At 61.3% G+C, this 21,678-nt stretch overlaps 2 protein-coding genes across 13 annotated transcripts in view; one reads left to right on the top strand and one right to left on the bottom strand.

The window, feature by feature from the left end:
* The window catches only part of CARD14 (caspase recruitment domain family member 14), a 28,424-nt gene extending 14,077 nt beyond the window's left edge, over positions 1–14,347 (top strand). For 8 of the 9 annotated variants that reach the window (XM_044247268.1, XM_044247272.1, XM_044247270.1 and 5 more), the window contains 13 exons: positions 54–170; positions 670–806; positions 941–1,035; positions 2,453–2,513; positions 2,738–2,930; positions 6,804–6,930; positions 7,188–7,425; positions 8,264–8,327; positions 9,052–9,166; positions 9,704–9,877; positions 11,877–11,998; positions 12,680–12,795; positions 13,287–14,347. In XM_044247268.1, coding sequence (XP_044103203.1) covers positions 54–170; positions 670–806; positions 941–1,035; positions 2,453–2,513; positions 2,738–2,930; positions 6,804–6,930; positions 7,188–7,425; positions 8,264–8,327; positions 9,052–9,166; positions 9,704–9,877; positions 11,877–11,998; positions 12,680–12,795; positions 13,287–13,494 — 1,767 coding nt within the window. In that variant the 3' untranslated portion in view covers positions 13,495–14,347. The remainder of the gene's footprint in view (positions 1–53; positions 171–669; positions 807–940; positions 1,036–2,452; positions 2,514–2,737; positions 2,931–6,803; positions 6,931–7,187; positions 7,426–8,263; positions 8,328–9,051; positions 9,167–9,703; positions 9,878–11,876; positions 11,999–12,679; positions 12,796–13,286) is intronic. The other variant, XM_044247273.1, reaches the window with a different exon arrangement.
* SGSH (N-sulfoglucosamine sulfohydrolase) lies at positions 14,345–21,633 on the bottom strand. Of its 4 annotated transcripts, XM_044247279.1 has the most exons (9): positions 21,533–21,633; positions 20,511–20,671; positions 19,072–19,177; positions 18,676–18,826; positions 18,195–18,351; positions 17,746–17,827; positions 16,571–16,774; positions 16,300–16,451; positions 15,705–15,770 (listed from the first exon to the last, which is right to left on the bottom strand). In XM_044247279.1, the coding sequence occupies exons 1-8, from the start codon at positions 21,627–21,629 to the stop codon at positions 16,348–16,350; spliced, it is 1,062 nt and encodes a 353-aa protein (XP_044103214.1). In that variant the 5' UTR covers positions 21,630–21,633; the 3' UTR covers positions 15,705–15,770; positions 16,300–16,347. The 4 variants fall into 4 exon arrangements, with proteins under 4 accessions (XP_044103211.1, XP_044103212.1, XP_044103213.1 ...); XM_044247276.1 differs by lacking the exon at positions 16,300–16,451 and having other exon boundaries at positions 14,345–15,770; XM_044247277.1 differs by lacking the exons at positions 16,300–16,451; positions 20,511–20,671; positions 21,533–21,633 and adding an exon at positions 20,352–20,489 and having other exon boundaries at positions 14,345–15,770.
* Positions 21,634–21,678: the final 45 nt, after the last annotated feature.

Here is a 21,678-nt window from a genome sequence, read left to right as displayed (position 1 = left end):
CATCCGAGAGGAAACCTGCCTGGACTGAGCAGTCGGGGGCCTGTCTCGGGCAGGCTGAGCAGGAAGCCGGAGCCAGGGCGCCGGGTCTGAGGGGGAAGCAGCCGCTCGTGCGCATGTTCGCCATCTGCCCACGGGATGACAGTGACGACAGCAGCCCCAGGTCCACGGAGGTACGGCGGGTGCCTCCTCCTCTCTGTCAAGCCAGCGGCACCCTCCCCACGCGGGATAGACGGGGGTGGGGGCGGGGGGAGGCTGGCACACAGCAGGTGCTGAAGTCGTCCTTGTGACGTGGCCGCAGGCCTGTGTTCAGATGTGCATCGTGCACCTGACTTGCTCCACATGTGGCCCTCGCCAGCCAGGGACTGGGCCTCTCTGGGCCTCGGTGGCTCTGCATGTGAAGTGGGACTGTGCTACCCACCGCGGAGATGTGTGCATCCGCACTGAGCAGCAGGGAATGTGGAAAGCTGCCGGCAGGGGCCTGGCACGCAGTGGGGTCCAGCTAGTGTGACCCAGCTCTGTGCTATGTCCTTCTCAACCCTCTGCCCTGAGAGTTAGGGACCACGGTTTGTTACAGTTTTGCCCCTCACCCAGTGGAGCAGCAGGGAGGGGGTGATCAGGGTCCCCCGGGAGCCCTGTGCCGACCTCTGCCCTGTCCTCCTCCCGTCTCAGCTCTGCTCTGACCTCAACGCCACGTGCAACCGTGAGTTGGTGGACAGCTTCCGCTCCAGCAGCCCCCTGCCTCCCAGTGCACAGTCCCTGTACAAGCGGGCGGCAGAGGACTTCCGGGAGGACTCCTGGTCTCTTAGGTAATGATAGGCCTCGGGGTTCGGATGGCATGGGCCCCGGCAGCTCACCGGGACATGGGCTGAGGGCAGGTCAGGGGGTTCTGAGCAGGGAGCCAGCGGCACGGCCTGAGCGCTCGTCTCCCCGTGCTTTCCAGTGGTCTCCTAGAAATCCGGCAGGTGGACCGAGGACTCTCCCCGGGGGTGAAGGCAGGGGATGCCGACCTGGATTATGAGATTGTGGACAGAGCAGGTGAGTGTGCCCCACCGGGGCCTCTGCAGCCATCCCCTCGCCCCTGGGCTGGGCCGGCTGCGCAGGAGGAGGAGGGGGAACCTGGGTCTCCAGGGAGGCTGGGGAGACAAGCCAGTGCCTCTCCAGAGGCTGGGCTGAGGAAGCGAGCTTCCCTGCTGCCCTGCCCTGGGCCTTTGGGAAATCCCAAGTACCTGGTCATTCAAGCCCATGCCCTGTTTTCCGGGCGTCCTTTCTGTCTCTCGCCTGGAAGCCAAGGGAGCTGTGCTCATCTTCCCATCCCCCTCAGCAATAAAGGCTCAGACAGCTCCGGACACACGTTCCTTCTCTCCGTCCCTCTGTCTCTCAGTCCCTCCCTGCTCTGGTCTGGGGACACTCGGGTTTCCCAGCGACATCAGAAGGCAGCAGGATTTCGTACCCCCACCCCCACCCCGGAAGAGGCACCTGTTGGGAGCATCTCTCCTCCCAGCGGTGGCACCTGAGACCCACTTCTCCTGGGGCTCACCCCTCATATTTGTGACTTGACCGACCTCCTCTCCTTCTCTACCACCGGCCCCATTCCCACGGCCTCTCCCCTTTTCCACCCTGCACACCTGCCCCCCCCCCCGCCCTCCTCCCCGCCCCCCCCCACCGCCGTGGGCCTGGGGCACCGCAGGCGCTTAGCACCCGGGCCGAATCCCCCGCGGTGGCCGCCAGGGGGCGCACAGGCTTCGTGCGGTTCCGAGCGGCCGCCCCTGGGGCAGGCGGGGTCGGGGCTCCCCGCGGGCCGCGAGGCCAGAGCGGGAACCGCGGTCCGAGGGCGACCCCCGGGGCGTCTGCGTCCTGGATGCGCCGCTCCTTGCGTCCCTCTGCCGCGGCTCCGGGTAGCGTCCCGGTTCCCCCGCACAGTGGCGGCCGCCGGGCCGGAGGGTCCGTTATCCCGGGTCTCGGGGTGACGGGGCGGACTCGCCGGTGCGCTCGGTCCCGCCGTGAGCTGGGCGCAAGGAGCCGGCAGAAGTGTGCCCGGTTGTGCCGGGTTTGATACTTTGACGTTTTGTTCTAAGCGCCCAGCGCTGGTCACAAGCCACCCTCAGTCCCCGGCCCCTGTGTCCCCCACCCCCGCACCCAGAGCGGACTTTCAGTGGAGCCAGAAATCCAGACCCCGGGTGCCCTGTCCTGTAAATGTGGGGGAGCCACTCAGCTGTCGCGTGAGGACACACTAGGCCAAACCCCGCTCCTGAGGGGGGAGATGACGTCCGGGTTCTCAGCAGCGAGGAAGGGGAGAGGCGGGGAGGTCTGGTCTCAGCAGAAGGAATCAGGCCCGCGGGGTGCGGCCCAGGGCTGGGATGCGGGACCAGGTTGCCCCAGTAAGCAAAGCTCCGTCGGGAGAGCAGAGTCCGGACGGGCCTGGCCTGTGTGTGAGCCCGGCCCTTCCGTGCAGACCTTCCTGAGTGTGAGAGCAGCCTGCAGCCCTGCGCCGGGGGTCTCACCGCCTCGTCCAGGTGAGCGGCGGGCGTGGCTAGGACGGCAGGTGGCTGGGCAGAGCGAGGGCTGTGTGCTAACACCACTGGGAGGTGACAGCCCCTCCAAGGATGAGGTCATGGCTGTGTGTGTATGTGTGTGTGTGAGAGAGAGAGAATTCAGAACGCTGGGGCCAGCAGCGTTGGGGCCTCGCCCGACCTCCCCGCCTGGTGGCTGGTGGGCCCTGTCACCTCCTGTCCTGCAGCAGCGTCCCGGTGCGGAGGAGGCCGGCCCGCAAGATCCTGAGCCAGGTCACCGTGCTGGCCTTCCAGGGGGACGCGCTGCTGGAGCAGATAAGCATCATTGGTGGCAACCACACGGGCATCTTCATTCACCGGGTCACCCCTGGCTCGCCGGCGGACGAGATGGCCTTGCGCCCGGGCACCCAGATCATGATGGTGAGTGTGTCCCCCGCCCCATCTCGGGGCCGGGTCAGAAGCTGCAGCTCTGCCTTGATAAGGACGTGTTGTCTGCGGGCTGAGGTCCCACTCACTTAGACGCTAGCTCCAGCTGACTCCCACGGCAGCCCTGCCCCGTCTGGATCCCCAGTGTTCTCAGACTGGGGTGGAGGAGCCCGAGCCTGCCGTGGGGCTGGACCACCGGCCGTCGGAGAAGGCTTCTGGCTGCCCTGGCACTGACCCAGGATCTTTTGATACAGCGATAGCCCTGTTCTTTCTTTCTGGGCCGACCGTGCCGTGTGTGTAGTGAAACACACAGCCATCACGCACACTTCGCCGTCTTGTTGGGGGCATTTAAGAAAATTCTTTATTGGGAAATATTGGCTAAACTGCAAAACCCATAAATGGACGGCTTGACTAGTGATTGTCAGGTGAACGTGTGAGCAGGGAGGTGACTTCGATGTGGCCCGAAAGCCGAGAACGGCGTTCCTGAGGCTGGCTCCCCCAGGAGGAGCCTGGGCTGCAGCAGGGAGCTGGGGTGGAGACGGGTGCTCAGAAGGGGGGGCGGCAGGCGCCTTTGCTCCCGGGCCCTGGGGCCCCCGCTTCTCCCTCACCGCTAACAGACTACACTGTGGCTAAAGCAGTTTTATGATGTCTGGAGAGACAGTCCTGATATCTTAATATTATTTTATTATTATTTATTTACTTTAAAGTTTTTAATTCCTGTCGTGAACACACAGTATATTGGTCTCCGGTGCACAACAGAGCAACTTAACACTCCCCGTAATGACCCGCTGCGCTTCCCAAGTCCCAAATCCCCATCGCCTGTTTCATCCAACCCCCACCACCTCCCCTCTGCGACGATCAGTGTGTTCTCTAGAGTTAAGGGTTGGTTTCACTCTCTCTCTCCTTTTATCCCTTTGCTCCTCTGTTTTGTTTCTTAAATTCCACATATGAGTGAGGTCATGCAATTGTCTTTCTCTGAGTGACTTATTTCACCCAGCATAATACTCTCTAGTTCCAGCCACATCGCTGCAAATGGCAAGATTTCATTCTTTTTGATGGCTGCATAGTATTCCATCGTGTGTGTGTGTGTGTGTGTGTGTGTGTGTGTGTGTGTACTGTATCTTCTTTATCCATTCATCTGTTGATGGACATCTCAGCTCTTTTGTAGTTCAGCTTCTGCAGACATTGCTGCTATGAACACTGGGGTGCACGTGCCCCTTCAGATTATTACGTTTGTATCTTTGGGGTAAATACCCAGTAGCGTGATTGCTGGGTCATAGGGCAGCTCTATTTTCAACTTTGAGGAACCTCCATGCTGTTTCCCAGAGTGGTTGCACCAGCTTGCATTCCCACCAACAGTGTAGGAGGGTTACCCTTTCTCCGTATCCTTGTCAGCATCTGTCATTTCCTGACTGGTTAATTTTAGCCATTCTGACTGGCGTGAGGTGGGATCTCACCGTGTTTTTGATTTGTATTTCCCTAATGCCGGGTGAGGTGGAGCACTTTCTCATGTGTCTGTTGGCCATCCGGATGTCTTCATTGGAGGGATGTCTGTTCATGTCCTCTGCCCATTTCTTTCCTTCTGTCCATTTTTAACTGGATTATTTGTTTTTTGGGGTGTCGGGTTCCATAAGTTCTTTATGTATTTTGGACACTGACCCTTATTGGCTGCATCATTTGTGAGTATCGTCTCCCACTCCAAAGGCTGCCTTTTAGTTTTGTTGACTGTTTCTTTCACTGTGCAGAAGCTTTTTGTTTTGATGAAGTCCCTTGTCTCTGGCTATGTGTCCAGTAGGTTGCTGGAGCCAAGGTCAAAGAAGTTACTACCTGTGTTCTGCTCTGAGATTTTTATGGTCTCAGGTCTCACATTTAGGTCTTTCATCCATTTTGAGTTTGCTTTTCTGTATGTGTAAGAAACTGGTCCAGTTTCATTCTTTTGCACAGAACAAAATCTCTCCAGTTTTCCCAACACCATTTATTGAAGAGGCTGTCTTTTTTCCATTGGACATTCTTTCCTGCTTTGCTGAAGATTAGTTGATCATAGAGTTGAGGGTTGATTTCTGGGCTTTCTGTTCCGTTCCACTGATCTATGTCTTTGTGCTGGTGCCATGCTGTCTTGATGATGACAGCTTTGTAACAGAGCTTGACGTGTGGAATTGTGATGCCGCCAACTTCGGTCTTCTTTGTCAACTTTCCTCTGGCTATCAGGGTTTTCTGTGGTTCCATACAATCTTAGGACTGTTTGTTCCAGCTCTGTGAAAAATGCTGGTGTTATTTTGATAAGGATTCCGTCAAATGTGTAGATTGCTCTGGGTAGTAGAGACATTTTAACAATATTTGTTCTTCTAATCCGTGTACTTAACATGTCTTTCCATATTTCTGTGTCGTCTACAGTATCTTTCATCAGTGTTTTTCTTTTGTTGTTGGTTTTTTAAAAAGATTTTATTTATTCATTCAACAGAGAGAGAGAGAGACTGAGCCTAAGCAGGGGGAGCAGCAGGCAGAGGGAGAGGGGGAAGCAGGCTCCCTGCTGAGCAGAGAGCCCGATGCGGGGCTCGATCCCAGGACCCTGGGATCATGACCTGAGCCGAAGGCAGACGTTTAACCCACTGAGCCACCCAGGCACCCCTCATGTCTTGTAGTTTTCAGAGGACAGATCTCTTTACCTCTTTGGTTAGGTTTATTCTTAGGCATCTTGTGGTTTTTGGTGTAAATGGGATTGTCTCCCTGATTTCTCGCTTTACTGCTTCATTATTGGTGTATCCAAGTGCAATGGACTCCTGTGCATTGATCTCGGGTCCTGCAACATTACTGAATCCATAGATCAGTTCTAGCAGGCTTTTGATGGAGTCTTTTGGGTTTTCTGTATAGAGTATCACGCCATCTGCAAATAATGAAAGTTTTATTGTTTTCTTAACAATGTGGATGCCCTTTTTTTCTTTTTGCTGTCTGATTGCTGTTGCTGAAATATTTTTTTCATTATAAAAATATATACTCTTCTTTTCTTTTTAAAGATTTTTTAAAAAAATTATTTATTTGGGGTGCCTAGGTGGCTCAGTGGATTAAGCCTCTACCTTCGGCTCAGGTCATGATCCCAGGGTCCTGGGATCGAGCCCCGCATCGGGCTCTCTGCTCGACAGGGAACCTACTCCCCCCCCCCTCTGCCTGCCTCTCTGCCTGCTTGTGATCTCTCTCTCTGTCAAAAAATAAATAAAATCTTTAAAAATTTTATTTATTTGACAGAGATCACAAGTAGGCAGAGAGGCAGGCAGGGCGGGGTGGTGGTGGGGGAAGCAGGCTCCCCGCTGAGTAGAGAGCTTGATGCGGGGCTCGATCCCAGGACCCTGAGACCATGACCTGAGCCGAAGGCAGAGGATTAACCCACTGAGCCACCCAGGTGCCCTGAAAAATATATACTTGTCTAAACTTGAAACAACCCAGGGTTGGGAGAAGGCGTGGGGTGGACAGCAAGAGCCCTGTGCCCATGGGCGTCCACCACTAGGATGGTGGAGAGAGGACGGGGGGAGGGATGTTGCCCACCGTCCTGCAGGGCCCAGGGCCAACCCCACAGCACAGAACAGTGGCCTCACATGTCAATAGTCCCGAGTTGAGAACCCCTGAAATGCTCTAGGCTTGACTCTGTCTTGAGAAGTGGAAACTCAGCCCTCGCGGTTGTCTGTTGACGGAAGGGGCTGGTGCTTGACGCTCAGGACGGGAATGAGTGTCGCTGGAGGAGCCCGAGGTCTTGAAGCAGGACCAGTGGCAAGGGCTCCGGTGGGTGGGGGCGGCTGGCCGGGAAGGGTGAGCGGGTCCTACTGCAGAGTACAGAATCCGGGTCGAAAGGGGCCAACACTGGTTTGCTCTCAGGTGGATTATGAAGCAGCAGAGCCCTCGTTCAAGGCCACCTTGGAGGACACGACCCTGGAGCAAGCTGTCCGGCTCCTGCAGAGGGTCAACGGCTTCTGCTGCCTGTCTGTGAAGGTCAACATGGAGGGTACACACTCTCCCCCGTGCCCAGCCCGCGAGGCCACCACCTGAGGCCCGAGTCCCTGGCAGCGCGCACCCCAGAACTAGACTGTGCCTCAACTGTGCAGAGGGCCGCGGGGCAGCTGGGGGTCCCCTTCCCGCCCACTGGCTCCTGCACTGGGATGGCTCCCAAGACTCCGGGGGAGGCTCCTTCCTTCTCTCCTGCTTTCAGATTCCAGAACTTTCTCCGAGGGGGATCATGGCCTTGGGGTTATCTCTGACCAGGTTATAGGAGGTTGGTCCAGGACTTGGAGGCCAACGTGGTGACCTCAGGGGACTCCTTCTACATCCGGGTGAACCTGGCCATGGAGGCGCGGGCGGAGGGGGAGCTCCCGGTGCGATGCGGTGACGTCCTGCACGTCAGCGACACCCTGTTCCAGGGCCGCTGCTGCTGGCGCGCCCACCGTGTGGGCCCCTACAGCACGAAGGGCGTGGAGCACGGCACCATCGCCAACTACGCCCGGTGAGCCGTGGTGGTGCACCCCAACACCTCCCCCTCCCCGGGTAGGGCCGGGGATGCGGCCAAAAGGGCCTGGCCTGGCTTCCTGTGGGCGAGCCCTCCTGCCCAAGAGGAGAGGGTGGGCACGACCAGACACCCTGAGGAGATTTCCCCGGTGGGTCACCCCTGATGTCACCGTGTAGGTGGGGTTTCTTTGTGCAAAGGGGTGCCCCTTGGTCCTAGACCGTTCTAGAGGATCCGGGACCAGCTGGGGCCGGCTCGCTCGGACACAGGGGCCCGTCTGGGCACAGCAGGATGTTGAGCGGTGTCTACCGGCTACACAAGGAGCCTCTCTGTCCCCGAGATGATTCAAAACATCTCCAGACGTTGCACAGCATCCCCTGAAGGTTGGGTGACCACCATCCTGCTGTGTCCGGGACTATTTCGGTTACAGCCAGGAAAGTCCCGTGTCCTCGGGAGCCTCTCCGTCCGGGGCCAGCCGGGACAGTGGGCCGCCCTCCCTGGGAGCAGCAGCAGCCCTGCGGAGAACCGTGCTCCCGATCCCCCGCAGCGCACAGAGCAGGGCGCCCTGCTCAGCTCCCCGAAGCCACGTCCCTCTCGGTGGCGGCAGGCTAGCTGCTGCACGGTTCCGGAGCGTGGCCCACACCCAGGCTCCCATGGAGTCAGTGGGGTCCTAACCAGAGCAATTCCATTGGCAGCTGCAGTTTTCTAAACGCCCAGGGGACCCTAGTGGGCTCCCCGCCCCCGGGGTGCAGACGGGGGCTGGGGCCACAGGGGTGTGTTTGGGGGTGCTGGGCGGGGCCCTCCTTGCCCTGGGTCAGGTCTGGCCTCCTCTGCGCAGGGCTCAGCAGCTGCTCATCGCCCTCATCCAGGACATGGCTCAGCAAAGCACCGCCGGCCGCAAGGTGCACTGGGAGACCCGGCAGACTGGATCCCGGACACAGGGCCGTGCCATGGCGGGGCCTGCCTCTCTATCCTGGCCTTCTTCCTCCTGGCTCACATCATCTGGGGGGTGGGGGGAGGTTCCTGCCTGGTGGGTCCTGGTCCTGTCTATGGTCAGCTGGAAGAGGGGCAAGTAATGGCCTGGGGGCCCAGGGCCAGAGCCCATAGGTTACTGACGCCATGGGTGCGACCTGGTATGTCTGTCCCCGGTGGTCCGTCCCCGGTGGTCCCTCCAGGCCTTTGCCGGGGCCGCACAGCACACCCGGCCTGCAGGTTCCTCTGTGGGCACAGATCCGTCCTCTAGGTTGTCTATGTCATACTCCTAGGTCACCCCGTTTGCCCGTCCATCTGCACCCCATCCTAGTCCCTCTGAGGTCCCGACACAGACTGTTCAGCTGTCCCCGAGCAGGACGCTAGGGCAGCTTCCCTGGATTGGGGCAGGGCTAGGCCATGGGGGCCCCTGGTGTTCCCTCCCGCTTTATGCAGCCTGCCCTCACTGTGGACGCAGGGGGTGCCCTGCTCGGGGGCTCTGCCTGAGGACCCCATCCTGCCTCCTTTCAGCATGGGGCCCGAGCCTCCTGGCTGTTCAGTGAGCATAGCCTGGTGGTCCAGGGACCAGCCTGGATTTGGCAGTGCGCCAGGATGCGGACAGCTTGGACACCTGCTTGTCCCTCTTCCCTCCTCCAGCAGTCTTCCGGGGGACCCCAGAAGCTGGTCCGCATCGTCAGTGTGGACAGAACCAAGGCCAGCCCCCTGTGCTCATCCTTCGATGGGGCCCTGTGGGAGCCCAGCAAGCTGGAAGGTGAGGCCAGTGGTGCAGGCCAAGGGGGCCCTTGATGGCCTCGGTGTGATGGATGTGGGTGTGAGGTCACGACAGAGGGCAGCATGGCACACGCCCCATCGGGTCAAACCCCGCAGTGAAGACAGCGGGAGTGGACCGAGAGTAAGGTGAATTACTTTGAGTTAATTTTCCTCTTTTTGGCAAGTGTTTTGGGTGCATATGACTGATGAAAAGAGAAGTAAACCCTAGAAGAGCAGGGAGCCAGAGCGAGGGAAGGCCTGGGCCTGCGGGGCAGTGAGGGTGAGGGCCCCGCGGCCGGGGTCTCGCAGTGTGCTGGGGAGGCGGAGAACTGCTTCTCTCTGTCCCCGCTGTGGGCCCAGGGAGCTGAGCCCGGAGAGACCTCCACAGTCAGCCATGGGGTGTGGAATGCACATGTCCCTGGCGGGGAGTGGAGCCTCTGTTACTGCCCCAAACACATACAGTCCAGCCTGCGGCCCGAGGGGCTGGCAGACAGCATGGTCCGGCGCCCGGCCTGCTTATGCCTCCTCTCCCCCACAGAGCCCTCCACTGCGTGCTTCTGGGCCGAGAGCTGCTTCACCCTGGTGCCCTACACCCTGGTGCATCCCCACAGGCCCAGCCAGCCCCGGCCCGTGATCCTGGTGCCCAGGGTGGTCGGGAAGATCCTCAGCGAGAAGCTGTGCCTCCTCCAAGGGTTTAAGAAATGCCCAGCAGGTACGGCATCACCTGGGAGCCCCGCCTGCCCATCGGGTGGCCGGGCAAGGCCTTGGCACAATGCTTGCCTTCTCGGGAGAACAGCATGGAGGTTCCTGTGCAAGTGTCCTGGGGCTGCCACAACAAAGAACCGTGGTCTGGGCCACTTGGAAGAGCAGAGATCTAGTCTCGAGTGGTGACGGGGCCCAGAAGGCTGAGATCCAGGCGTGTCTGTGCTGCCTCCGCCCCTCCGCCCTGAGGCTCTCAGGGGGATTCGCTCCTTTCCTCTTCTGGCTTCCGGTGGTGCCGACAGTCTTGGGGTCCCTGGCTTGTACCCGCATCACTTCCGTCTCTTCCTTCATGTCACCTGGCCTCCTCCCGTGTCTCTAAGAGTCTTCACACCGTCTTCTTACAAGGAACCCATCATGGAATCAGGGTCTGTCTTACTCCTGATGACCTCATCTTCACTCACCACATTTGCAATGACCCTATTTCCAAATACGTCCCATTCCAAGGTTCTGGATGGTCGTGTGTCTTGGGGGGATGCTACTCAATCCGGGGCAGATCCTGCCAACGGACGGGGCTTGCACTCAACCGGGGTGGGACCCCCAAAGGGCTCCTCACCCGCTCAGCCCCAGAGCTGCTTGGTGGAGAGTCACAGAGAGGAACTGGCCATCTGGACTCCTAGATGCCAGGGGACCGGGTCTGAGGGTCTGCATGCAGGAGAGGCGGTTCCGAGGTTGGCGAGCGGGAGAGCCGCTTTGTGGGAGTTTTTGTTCGTCAGCTCGACACTGGCCAGGTGATGGCGACAGGAGGCCTTGGGTTACCAGCGGAGGCAGAGTGGGGCTCTATCCAGACCCCGCTGGGGTTCACAGAGGGCAAAGGGCAGAGTGAGTCCGGCTTGTCTGGCATGTGCCAGGTTCCCTGCAGGGAGCCGGAGAGAGGCAGCCGCCTGGAGACGAGACAGGCTGCTGGTTGTTGGCTCCACAAGTGGCCCGGGGAGGGAGACAGGTGCTTTGGAGAAGGCGGGGCAGAGCTCGGCTCTGATGGGCAGGCAGGAGCTGCTGAGGCCACAGACCAGGCAACAGTGCGGTGCGGTGGGCTGCGGCCCCCGGGCCTGGGCTGCTGTGGGTGCGGCACGACAGGAGGAAAGGCCTCGGAGAGGAGTTGTCGTGGGCGGGAGTCCCCCTGACTCCAGGCGCCGGCCTGACCCAGGAGAACGTGTGCTCAGAACAGAGGCTATCCAGGAAGAAAGGCAAAAGCCGGCTGTGTTTTGACTGTTTTTCTTTTTTTTTAAGATTTTATTTATTTATTTGACACAGAGAGAGGTCACAAGTAGACAGAGAGGCAGGCAGAGAGAGAAGGGGGAAGCAGTCTCCGTGCTGAGCAGAGAGCCCGATGCAGGACTCGATCCCAGGACCCTGAGATCATGACCTGAGCCGAAGGCAGAGGCTTAACCCACTGGGCCACTGAGGTGCCCCTGGTTTTGACTGTTTATTCTCAGCCTTGGCCCTGACAGTCGCATGGGGCTGCCTTCCCCTCTGTGGGGGGCCGTCCTGGGCATTGCGGGACACGGGGCAGCACACTTGGCCTCCCCCTAGTAGACACAGCAGCACGGCCCCCACGTGATGACAGCCACAAATGTCCCCAGCTGTTGTCAAGCGGTCCCGGGGCACAGCTGCCCACAGCTGGGAAGCGCTGACGTATGGGCGTACGGGCTCATCGCTAGGTGTGAGAAGCTGGATGCGGGGCTGGGGTGACGGGGAGGGCTTTTTATTTGCGCCGCTGCTCCCCTCCTTCCTCCCTCCGTCCTCCCACGCCCTGGCGCCGACCGAGCCCCTGCCGTGTCTGCTGGTGTGGGGGCGCGTGCAGGGCACAGAGTGTGCTCTGAGTGTGAAGGGCCATCCCAGGAGGCGCGTCGCCCGGAGCTGGCGGGGCCCGTGGGGGTGAGCGTGTTCAGCTTGGGGCTCCCTCACCTCACCTCACAGAGTGTGCTGTCCCTGTCCACTGTCCCCTTCAGAGTACTTGAGCCAGGAGGAATACGATGCCTCCAGCCAGAGAGGGGACATCATCCAGGAGAGGGAGGCGTCCGGTGGCCGCTACTGCGTGACCCGCCAGGCTGTCGAGTCCCTCATGGAAAAGGTAAGGGGCGGGGGGGGGCTGCTCTGGGGGCGTGGGGCCTCCATCCCCAGAGGACCGTGCTGGGATAGGGCAGGAAGGACTGGCCTTGAGATCTGGGGGACGCTGGTCACCAACCTGCTGGCCAGGGACACCCGGTGCTGGTGCTCATCTCGTCTCGGGCTCGGTGTTCAGAGGGAGGGGTGCAGAAAGGTCCAGCCCTGACCCTGGCCTCTCAGAGCCGGGGGACTTGGGGCCAGCCTCTTAATGTCCCCAGGCCTGCTTCCTCGATACAGGAAATGCTGAATAGTATTTGTCAGGTAACGAGTAAGATGAGGGAACAGTCCGTGATTTGAGGCCCACATGAACATGAAAAACAGCTCACCGTGAACCCTCCAGCTTTCTGGGAGCTAAGAGGGCCAGGCCCAGCTGGGCGCCAGAGGCAGACGCCCCCTTCCCAACCTTTACCCCGGCAGAGGCTGACGGAGCCTTCTGACCCCACGGGGTCCGGCCCCTCTCATTCTCCCTCCACCCCAATGGCTCACAGGTTGACAAACCAAAGGGACAGACTCTTGGTAGAGCAAGCGCCCTCGGACACCACAGAACATCCCTGGGTTCTCTCCCCACCGTCCCTCTTGGGTGTGGGTTCCCTTCCTGGCTGCTGAGGCCGAGGACCTTGGCCCATCTCCCCACTGTCCCCCTCAGAACACCCACGCCCTCTTGGACGTCCGGCTGGGCAGCATCTGTGCCCTGCACAGGATGGAGATCTTCCCCATCATCATCCACATCCCCATCAACGAGAGAGCAGCAAAGAAACTCAAGTAGGTGTGGCCCCGGGGGCTGGCCTGGGGTCTGCACCTGGCGCCACGTGGGGGTGGGGGGCTCCAGGAACTCCTGGCAGCATGACAGGGCGGTTCCCCCACATCTTCTGGGACAAAGGACCTGCTGCTCTCCCCTCTGGGGACAGCCTGGGGGACGGTGAGGCGAGACCTGGAACCTGCCTTGACTCGGGGCACATGTCCAGTGGGCTACATGCCGCTGACAGCCCGGCCGTGTGAGGCGAGGACGGGGCTGGAAACCAGTACTCGGTTGACGACGTCCTGTCGCCGATTTGTCGCTGAGCATGTAAACTAGACCCCGCCCCCCATCACTGCAAGTCACCTGGGGCCCGACTCGCGTCTCCTCTGTGGGGCACTCGGCCCCCAGGAGTGGGGGGGTCCGCACGCCGGTCCCCTGGGATTCCGAGCTGGGCCCGCTCCGGGCAGCCAGTGCGCGGCTCTCCCTGAGCGTGTCCCGTGTCCGGCCTGTGCAGGAAGGCCCTGCAGCGGCTCGGCACGTCGGAGGAGCAGCTCCTGGAGGCGGGCAGGCAGGAGGAGGCCGCGCTGGACGGAGCGCCCTGTCTGTACGGCAGCCTGGCCCCCGACGGCTGGAGTGACCTGGAGACGCTGCTCGGCTGCGTCCGCTTCGCCATCAGGGACGAGCAGCGGAAGGTCGTGTGGACGGAGCAGAGCCCCCGCTGACGGCACCGGGGCCCTTCCAGGGGCCGTGGGGACCTCTGAGTCCCTGTGATTTGAGTTCAGCCTCGTGGACACAGCCTCGGGCATGCTCGCCCAAGCCCAGCTCTCTGGGCATCTGGTCCCCTCTCCCGCTGTGGCCCAACCTTGAACCCCACTCTGTGCAGGTCACAGACAGGCATTCGAACCATCTGCCCACTTTTCTGCTGAGCTGTCTCCTCCTCCAAGGCTTGGTTGCCGTGTCTGAACCAGAGGCCCCGAGAACACGTCTCCTATAGACATTTCCAGAAAACCACCTGTCTGACCCTGATCTCCCCTTCTGCATTTCAGGGTGCCGAAGGGCTCGTTCCCAAGCTCCTGAGGCAGGAGGCTGGTAGCCCTGGTGCCCAGAGCGGAGGCACAGAATCCCTGGTGAGGTGAGCTCACGGACTGCCTCAGTGGCCCGAGAGCTGCTTCAGGGGCTCGAGTTGGAGAGTCGTGTGTACCAACTGGGAGATACGGTGTCCCAGGCTCGGAAAGTGTTTTAGTGTTTTCAGTGGGTTTCTGCCTGGTGGCCACCAGACGTCCGCAGGGGTGCCCTGGAGAAGCCACCGACAGACACCCTCGCACACGGGCCGGGCTGCCCCGAGCCCCACATCTGCCCCCCTCTACCGGGCAGTAAAGAGCCTTTACTCCACCTCCAGAGCTCAGGAGACACGTGGGCATGGCCGGGCGAAGCACTCCTGGGCCCCCGCCCCCTGGCCTTGCCCCCCACTGTAGCAGACTGACCGCCTTTTCGGCAGCGGCGCCCCTGAACCTGAGTGCCCCAGAAGCTGCTCTGGATTGAGGCAGGCATGACTGTAAATAAGCCAGAAAATAACCTTGTGCGTGTTTTACTGAAATACAAAGCTTTACAGCACCGGGCACTGTGGCTCTCCGTCCGTGCCCCCAGGGTGGACTTGTGGGGGAGGGGAGGGTGGAAGCCCACCCACTCAAGGGAAAAAGCCCCCGAGCTCTAGGCTCTCCAGGGACAGCTTCTGTGACCAGGGACAGCAGGGGGATGCCGGGCAGGGCTGGAGCATCTGTGGGAAACAACCGTGCCGCAGCCCCATGTCCAGCTGGACAGAGCCGGCCCGAGCCAGAGGACAGGCTCTTCAGCCTCGGACATCCAAAAAGAAGGACGAGCTTGGCCTACAAACCACGGACTGAAACCGGGCTTGCATGGAGCCCACCAGGAATCAGTGGCCTCATGGAAACCGAGCCAAGGTCAGGAACTTGACCGAGGGGCAAAGGAAAACAAGCCCCAGGCTTGGTTACAGGTTTTTTCAAAACCAGAGATTTATAAAAGGCAGATACTGTGTCCCTACACGGAGTGTAGTCTGAACCCTCCTGCCACCCGTGCGACACCCGGATGCCCCGTCCCCTCTCAGGCAAAGGACACAGGACGTGGGGGCCCCGAGGAGGGAGGAGGACCTCAAGCCCCAGGTCCCAACCTGACCACGCTCACCTGTCACAGACCGGGGGCCCCACCCTGTTCCTGGATCCCCTGGAATTCCCGTGCTGAGACCCGGCTCAGACACAAGGGCAGCAGTGTACCCTGTCACGGGGGGACGAAGGGCCAGGGCACACACCTTCTCCGCTCCAGGCAGCGGCCGAATGACACCAGCATCAGGGAGGGCCCTCCTCCCATGGGGCGCGTGGGGACCCGGTCTGGGACAGCCACCTATGTGCCCCCAAGGATGCTCACAGCTCGTTGTGGAGGGGCCGGCACTGAGGGGAGAGCCTCTCCTCCAGGACCCCGTCAGGTGCGCACACCCAGGGGTCATGGGTCTCCCACTGCCACTTGGCCAGCTGGGTCCGCAGCAGTTCAAGGACCTGTGCGTAGCGGGGGTCGGCAGCCAGGTTCCGGGTCTCATGGGGGTCCTGGCTCCTGTCATACAGCTCCCAGCGCTCCCGGTAGTAGTAACGGTGGAGATCCTTATACCAGCCCGTGGGGCGGCCGGCCACGGTGCGATTCAGGAGGTCCTGAAAGGTGGGAGACACGTAGAAGTCCTGGTCGATGGGAAAGGGCATCTTGAAGTGGAGGTTGTGCACGAGGCGGAAGGTCCGGTGATGCACGGAGCGCATGGGGTAGGCCATGGTGACCTCGTGGTGGCTCTGGCTGCCGAAGACGGTGTCCCAGAGCGGCTCTGTGTCCAGCGCCGGCAGGAGGGACCGGCCAGTGAGCCGGACAGGCTTTGATCCAAAGATGGCATAGCTCGGGTAGGAGATGGAGAACCAGTCCAAGACGGTGGGCGTGAGATCTGGAGAGAAGGTTGTGTCTTAGTACGGTGGCCCTCCAGGCCCCAAGCCGCTCTGACTCCCAAGCCATTCTGCAATGCTGCTGGGCCGCCTCGCAGGCAGGATCACCAACAGGGAGGAGCTGCACTAGGTCCCACACCTGGCACGGTCATCTTGGCCCTCTAGGACACAGTGCCTTTAACAAAAGGCCCCCGCTTGGCGATATTTAGGAACGTACCAGAATCCTCCGGATCAGTAAGGAAGCCCCCACGGGGGGGGGCTCACGGATTCCTGCCCTGTGCTGTGGACTGCCCGACTTGTGCTTTGGGGACAAAGGGAGAAGTGGGCCCTGTTGCCCTGACCCCTAAAAGCGGGGGTGGCGTGCGGCCTGCAGCATCAGTGCCACCCGGAACTTGTCAGAAATGTGAATTCTCAGGCCCCACCCCAGACCCACAGTGTCAGACACTCTGGGGGCGGGGCCTTGGGGGTGTGTGTGTGGGGGGGACGGGTTTTAACAAGTTCTGTGTGCGGGTGTGACGGTGTGACACTCACCTGTGGGCCCGTGGGAGGAGCAACAGCCTCAAAAGACTGAGACCCAAGCTAAAATCCTAGCTCGGTGCTCACAAGCTGTGTGACAGTGGGCAGCTGCCCTGCCCTCTCTGATTCTCCGGACTGCGTCTGTGGAATTGCATGGCCGTCCCTTCCTTGCCCAGGTGGTGTGGGAACCATGTAAGGCAGCGGAGTGAGCACTGTCCGGACTTGGTGGAGCCCCCGAATTTTCACCTCCCCCTCCCCTGCCCCTGCGTGAGCTGCAGAGCCGTACCTAAGAGGCTCACATAGGCCTCGCTGACCTGGCCCCAGCGTTTCGTGTGCTCTGGGGACGACACCAGCAAGGGTTCGGCTGTGCCCGGCCAGTACAGGTTGGTCCTGCCGCTGGGGAAGGGGATCCCGTTGTCGGACGTGAAGATCACTAGGGTGTCATTCAGGACACCTGCTGTGCGCAGCTCCTGGAGCACGAGTCCAACCCCTGGGAGTGCAGAGGGGACAGCAGAGCTCAGCCACAGCCGGGCACGCGGGGCCGGGCATGTGCATGGCTCACACATTTCCTCCTCCGGCTGCTGGGCCCTGCCCCCTGCCGTCCCACCCAGCACCGTGTCCTGCAGCAGGCGGGGACGCCGGCCGTCCCTTAGCACGTCCATGCCGTTCTGTGCAGCCGCTACCAGCCGGACACTGGCTTTGTTTTGTTTTCTGGAATTTCATGCCTGTCCCATGGGGATAACCAGGGCAGTATTGGTGGTGGCTGGAAGACAGGACTCCTATGCCTGCCCCCTCTCTAGATCACCATCCACTCATGGCACCAAACGGGACGCTATAAAGGTTCCAACCTCTTGTGGGGGCTGAATGGTGGTCCCCGCAAAGATAAACCCTCAGGAACCTGGGAACATGACCCCATTTGAAGAAGGGGTCTTTCAAATGCAGTCATCAAGGGATCTCGAAATCATCTCAATGTGGCCACGAGGACCCTAGATCCCATGACAACTGTCCTTACAAAAGAAGCACTGAGATCGGGGCGTGTGGGTGGCTCAGTGGGTTAAGCCTCTGCCTTGGGCTCAGGTCGGGGGCTAGGGGTCCTGGGATCGAGCCCCGCATCGAGCGCTCTGCTCAGCAGGGAGCCTGCTTCCACCTCTCTCTCTGCCTGTCTCTCTGCCTACTTGTGATCTCTCTGTCAGATAAATAAATAAAATCTGAAGGAAAAAAAAAAAGCAGCAGCGCTGAGAGACGCGCGAGAGGCTGCGTGAAGACGGGCAGAGATGGGAGGGGTGCGGCGAGGAGCCCAGGAACGCCTGGGGCCACCCGACGCTGGAAAGAGGCAGGACTGTCCGGTCCCCTAGGGCCTGCGGGGGGACACGGTCCTGTTGACACAGTGACTTCAGAGCTCTGGTCTGGGACGGGGCCCACACTGCGGCATACCCCACCGCCCGGGCTCCTCGAACCCACCCTGGTCCATGCGGCCGATGGTGCTATACTGAGCCGCCAGGTCAGCTCGGGCCGCGGGAGTGTCCGGGACAAAGTACGGCACCTGGAGGGGCGTGTGGGTGCGGGGTCAGGGCTAGAAACAGGGAGACGGGCTGGGGGGGCGGTGGACGGTCCTTGAACTGGGGCAGGGCACCAGGGAGCCAGCCTTCCTCCCAGGGCCCGAGACCACCCTCCACCAATGCACGCTTGAGCCCAGGACGTCCCGGCTCCTGGACATGTCACTCCACACCCCGACGCCTCCCTCTCCCGGCTCTGCAGACGGGAACCTGCACCCAGTGAGTCACGGAGTGTCCTCTTAAAGGTACTCAAAATCACACACCCGGGGCCGGGGCTGCCAAGCCCTTGGATTGAAGAGACGGAGAAGGAAGGGCACGCGAGCATCTGGGAAATACTGCAAAGGGCTCTCCTACCACCACGTCCTGTGGGTCATAGGTCCGCGGGGTCCAGTCTGGGATCCGCCCCATGCCGCGCTCACCGTTGCCAAACTTCTCACAGAAGGCCCCGTACTGGGGCTGCGAGTGCCCACAGCGGTGAGGGTCATGGAAGGCGACGTAGAGGAAGAAGGGCCTGCCCAGAGAGGGGGGCTTGAGTCCCGAGGTCAGCCAATAGACGTGCCACCTGGCTTTCTACTCTGGAGAGCCCCGACCTTTAGGAGGGCACAGCCCGCAACACTGCTCACTCCTCTGGAACTGGAAGTCTCCCTGGGATCGTCCGCCTCAACTTCCCCATGCCTCCTTTCCTTTTAACTTGAGTTTCTGGAACCTTCTCCCCCTCCCTCCCTCCTCTACCTGGGGCCTCCAAAGATCCCAACTAAAGACTCTGGGATGTGCATCACAGGTTCACTGCCCAGAGGTCTGGCCGTGCGAGGGAGGGGACGGGGCCCCCTCACACCTGTCGTCCTGAGTCTGCAGGAACTTCCGGACCAGCAGCTTAATTCTGGTGATGTTCCGTCCCACCTGGAGGACGGAGCCATTCTCCTCCGTGTACGCAAACTCGAAAGGGTACACCGTCTCGGGCCCTATGTGCTTCTTCCCAATGATGCCTGGAAGTGGGGACACAGGTCTGTCAGAGTTCCCGAGGTATCCCACTGCCCTCCTCCACCCCCAAACCCCGTGCCCTGGAGTGGCCTATATGAGGTCAGCGCAGGCCCTTGTTCACACAGACCCAGGGCCCAGGGAGAAGGCCCCGGCCGTGGGGTGCTCTGAGGATGTGACATGGGGCGGAGGGCGGCTCAGGACCAGGTCTCGCCGCCGGGGCCCATTCCCACTGCGGCACGAGGCTACTCACCCGTGCGAACGCCGGCTTGGCTGAGCAGCTGCGGCAGGCTCTGCACCTCGTCGAAGGAGTTGAAGTGGTGGGCGTCCTGGTGCAGGCCATACATCCCGTTCTGATGCTGCGGGGGGACGCCCGTGAGGCTGGGCCCGCCCCGCCCACTCCCGCTCTCTCAGCCCGCCCCTTCCCAAGTCCCCCTGGAGCCCCAGGAGCCGACACCCCCAGAGAGTCCACCGCCTCCCCCAGCCCCACCCGCTTCACCGGAGAGCGGCAGGAAACACAGAGCGGGAAAGCGCACCCGTGGTAAAGGGGGGCCTTTATTTTCATCCTGTCTACCTGTACTTGCCACCTCTTTGGTCATAGGCGCACACAGCGGGGAAGAAAAAGTACCAGACCTCGATTAACTGCATTTTTTACAGCACCAAAAATATAGTCGACGCATCACAAAGTCAGACTAGAAAAAGACTTAAGGTGAGATGGGGCAGCCCTGTCCTCACTCCTGTGGCCCACCGCGGCCTGAGGAGCCTTCAGGGGACGGGGGCGCTGGGCAGTGGTCACAGCTTGCCTCTCCACGTGGGCGTCAGACTCGGATGGGGACATACAGGACACAGCGGCTCGCCATGAGACAAGGTCATGAGACAACGTGTCTCCTGCTCACAGCAACACTATTCATCATCGTCACGGGCAGGAGCCACCTAAGTGTCCAGGGACAGACGGACAGGTGCACAACACAGGCCATATCCATACGACAGAACGCAGTCAGGCCTTTCAGCTGCGAGAAGGCAGGCTATTCTGTGCTACGGCGTGGGGGGACCTGGAGGGCACCACGCTCAGGGCGGAAAGGCCGTCACAAAAGGACACATACTGCGGGACTCCACTTACGTGAGATACTGGAGGGACCAGGTTCAGAGACACAGACGGGGGAGGAGCGGCCGCCAGGGCTGGGGGAGGGGGCGAGGAGCAGTGTTGACCGGCACCCCGCTTTCAATTGGGAGAACGAGGAAGTTCTGGAGATGGACAGATGGACCACAGGTACACCACAGCGTGAGAGAGGGGGACACTCACAGAGGAGTAAAAGGGGGAGTTCGGCGCTGTGTGTGTCCTCGCACAACACACACGGGGAAGTGCGGCTCTTCCCGGCACGCGGGCTCCTGATCGATACTGTAACACGAGTTAACACTGGGCGAGGGCGTGTCGGACACCTTCCTGCCTTCCTGGACGCTTTATGTATGAAGTAGGAGCTTGGCCCACCCATAACGATGCCACGAACAAGGTATTATCAGGAACCCACCTACCGGGTGAGACGGTCGAGGTGCACAGATAGTGCTCTGCTCACAGTCACACGGAACAGGGGAGCCAGGGCTCGGGCAGCGGGGAAGAGAACGTCCCAGCAGCGGTCAGGGAGGGGCGCTCCCTCTCCCAGGCCGTCCTCCTCCCCCCCCTGCGGCCCTCACCTGGGGCAGGCCGGTGAGCAGGCTGGCTCGGCTCGGGGAGCAGCTGCTGACGGAGGTGAAGGCATTGCGGAAGGTCAGGCTGCGGCGGGCCAAGGCGTCCAGGTGCGGGGTGCTGATGACACTGTTGTTGTAGGCGCCGCTCTCGAAGCCTCCGTCGTCCGCTGAGGAAGGCAGAGGCGCTGAGGCCGTGGCGGCCTGGGCCAGGGAAGCCCATGCAAGGGGCCTACCCAGGTGGGCATGACAGGGCTTGGGATGGATGTGGAGGGGAACGGACACCCCGAGGACACGGTACTCAGGCAGCCCTGTTAGGAAGTGGGCAGGACCCGGTGGTCCCAGCTCCGCTGTAGCCACAGGAGGTCAGGTTTCTGCACCCGTGTCCCCAGCAAGGAGGAGCCCACGGGAGTAGGGGAGAACTGTTGCATGCTACAATCAGCGGACAGGCCTGCTTGGAGACCACAAAGTTAATCAGAAACAGTGAGTCTGGCAGAACGCCAGACCTCAAAAGAGGAAAGAACAGGGCCGTCTTGTGACAGCCGGACCCTGGGCACCAAGTCTCGTGAAGAGCAGGGCACCGGGGGAACTTGTGATTTGGAGGAAGGGCTGCGGTTAGGGGAGAAGGCGTTGGGGGGGGGGTACGCTGCGCTTTTCAGCCAGAAAAGCTGGAAACAAACCTGCAGGGCTTCCCCCGGGCAGGGGAGGGGCGCGGGCCGCCCCGCACGCAGCCGTCCCTGCGGACTTGGGCACCCGCCCCTCGCCGGCAGCCCCTCTAGGGCTGTACCCCGCTGAGCTCCGGAGAGCCGCCCATGCTCCCGCGCCGAGGCCCCGCTGAGCTGGGCAGCGTGGGGTGGGCGTCAGGGCGGAGGCCGGACGGGGGTGCTGGAGGCTGGCGGGACCCGCGGTGGGCGAGGCCGCCCCGGCCTCCCTCCGCAAGGCGGCCGCGAACGGGCCGGGTCAGCGGGGAGCGCAGGCGCAGACGCGAAGGGGCGCAGGGCTCGCCGGACGGGCGGCGGCGACGCACTCACCGAGGAGCAGCAGCACGTTCCGGGGACGCGCCCGGTGCCAGCAGCAGAGGACCAGGGTCAGCAGCAGGAGCCCGCCGGCCGGCCCTCGGCGGTGCATGGCGGCGGCTCCGGCCCCGCCCCGCCCGCGGTCACGTGCGCGAAAGCCC

Source organism: Neovison vison, chromosome 5 (assembly GCF_020171115.1).
Source record: "Neovison vison isolate M4711 chromosome 5, ASM_NN_V1, whole genome shotgun sequence".
Taxonomy (NCBI): domain Eukaryota; kingdom Metazoa; phylum Chordata; class Mammalia; order Carnivora; family Mustelidae; genus Neogale; species Neogale vison.
The sequence above is the reverse complement of the archived record's forward strand: the minus strand, read 5'-3'. Positions and strand labels throughout refer to the sequence as shown.